We start from the raw sequence: 1,009 nt of genomic DNA on the forward strand, positions 1-1,009 counted from the left end.
GTTCTTCTCCTGACCTTGCTTGGGGCACACGGGCCAGAGCCAGGGACCACAGGTTGGCGACCGGTGCTATAGAGCATTGTCTCTCAGCTATGGTTCCTCCAAAGGTTGCTAGGGGTTTCTTTAGCGATGCATAATTTGTGTCTCTCAGGTCAGTTTAAGTGACACCAATGATCTTTTTTGGCTATCTGTAAGGGTGACATTCTTCCCAATGGCCAGCCAAGTAACATTCCACCTACTGACACCACACTAATGTACTGTGAGCTGTGGATATAGCGATTATAGGGGGTTCCCCAAAAGACCGGAAAGTTGTTTTAAACATGTTTAAAAAGGCTGATATAAACTGATCATAAATCAATTACATCAGAAATATGCAAACTGAGTCATTTCAAACAGAGACCCTTTTAATGCTGTTAGAATTATGCTATTGATAACAACTTCTTTTTATTTCTTAGATTCCTCCAATATTAGCCAAGAAGCAGCAGACCTGAGAACACAAAACTTTTTCTTCATTCCTCAATAGTGACATTGAGCTGCCCACAACAAAGATGGCCGACCGAGCTCCAGCAGAGTCCAGGGATTACCCAGCAGGCGCTGCGCTCCCCCGGAAGGTTGCTGCGCTGTTGACAGTATGGCGGTGGCTGTAGACGAGTGTGCAGGAAGGAGGAAGTCTCATTCATGTTAGGAGAGCCGGGTTCTGTGTTTCCAGCGGAGGTCGGTGAGCGGGTCCCCGGCATCCCGAGTGCTAGGAGAAGGGAGCCGGGGCGCCCAGCATGTGCTGACTGACTGTGACACGTCCGCCCGGCGCCATGTCCTTCTTCCGCAGGAAAGGTAAGCGGGATCCCCGATCCATCCCCGGGGACCGGCACTGTGACAGCTCGGCCTTGTCAGGCTTCTCACACGGCCCTAAAGAGCACCTGTCACCATTGTGCTGTACAGGCCATGCAGGATGTTACCCCTGTGTGCATGGGCTGGATATCCTCATCCTGACTCCTGTCACCATCACTGCTTC

At 50.7% G+C, this 1,009-nt stretch overlaps 1 protein-coding gene across 1 annotated transcript in view; it reads left to right on the forward strand.

Annotated features, from left to right (window-relative positions):
* Nucleotides 1–596: 596 nt before the first annotated feature.
* AKAP10 (A-kinase anchoring protein 10) overlaps nt 597–1,009 on the forward strand; it is a 27,610-nt gene continuing 27,197 nt past the window's right edge. Inside the window, exon 1 of the mRNA XM_072431189.1 lies at nt 597–828. Within this exon, the coding sequence (XP_072287290.1) occupies nt 807–828 (22 nt within the window). The 5' untranslated portion in view covers nt 597–806. The remainder of the gene's footprint in view (nt 829–1,009) is intronic.

Source organism: Pyxicephalus adspersus, chromosome 1 (genome assembly GCF_032062135.1).
Source record: "Pyxicephalus adspersus chromosome 1, UCB_Pads_2.0, whole genome shotgun sequence".
NCBI classification, from domain to species: Eukaryota; Metazoa; Chordata; class Amphibia; order Anura; family Pyxicephalidae; genus Pyxicephalus; species Pyxicephalus adspersus.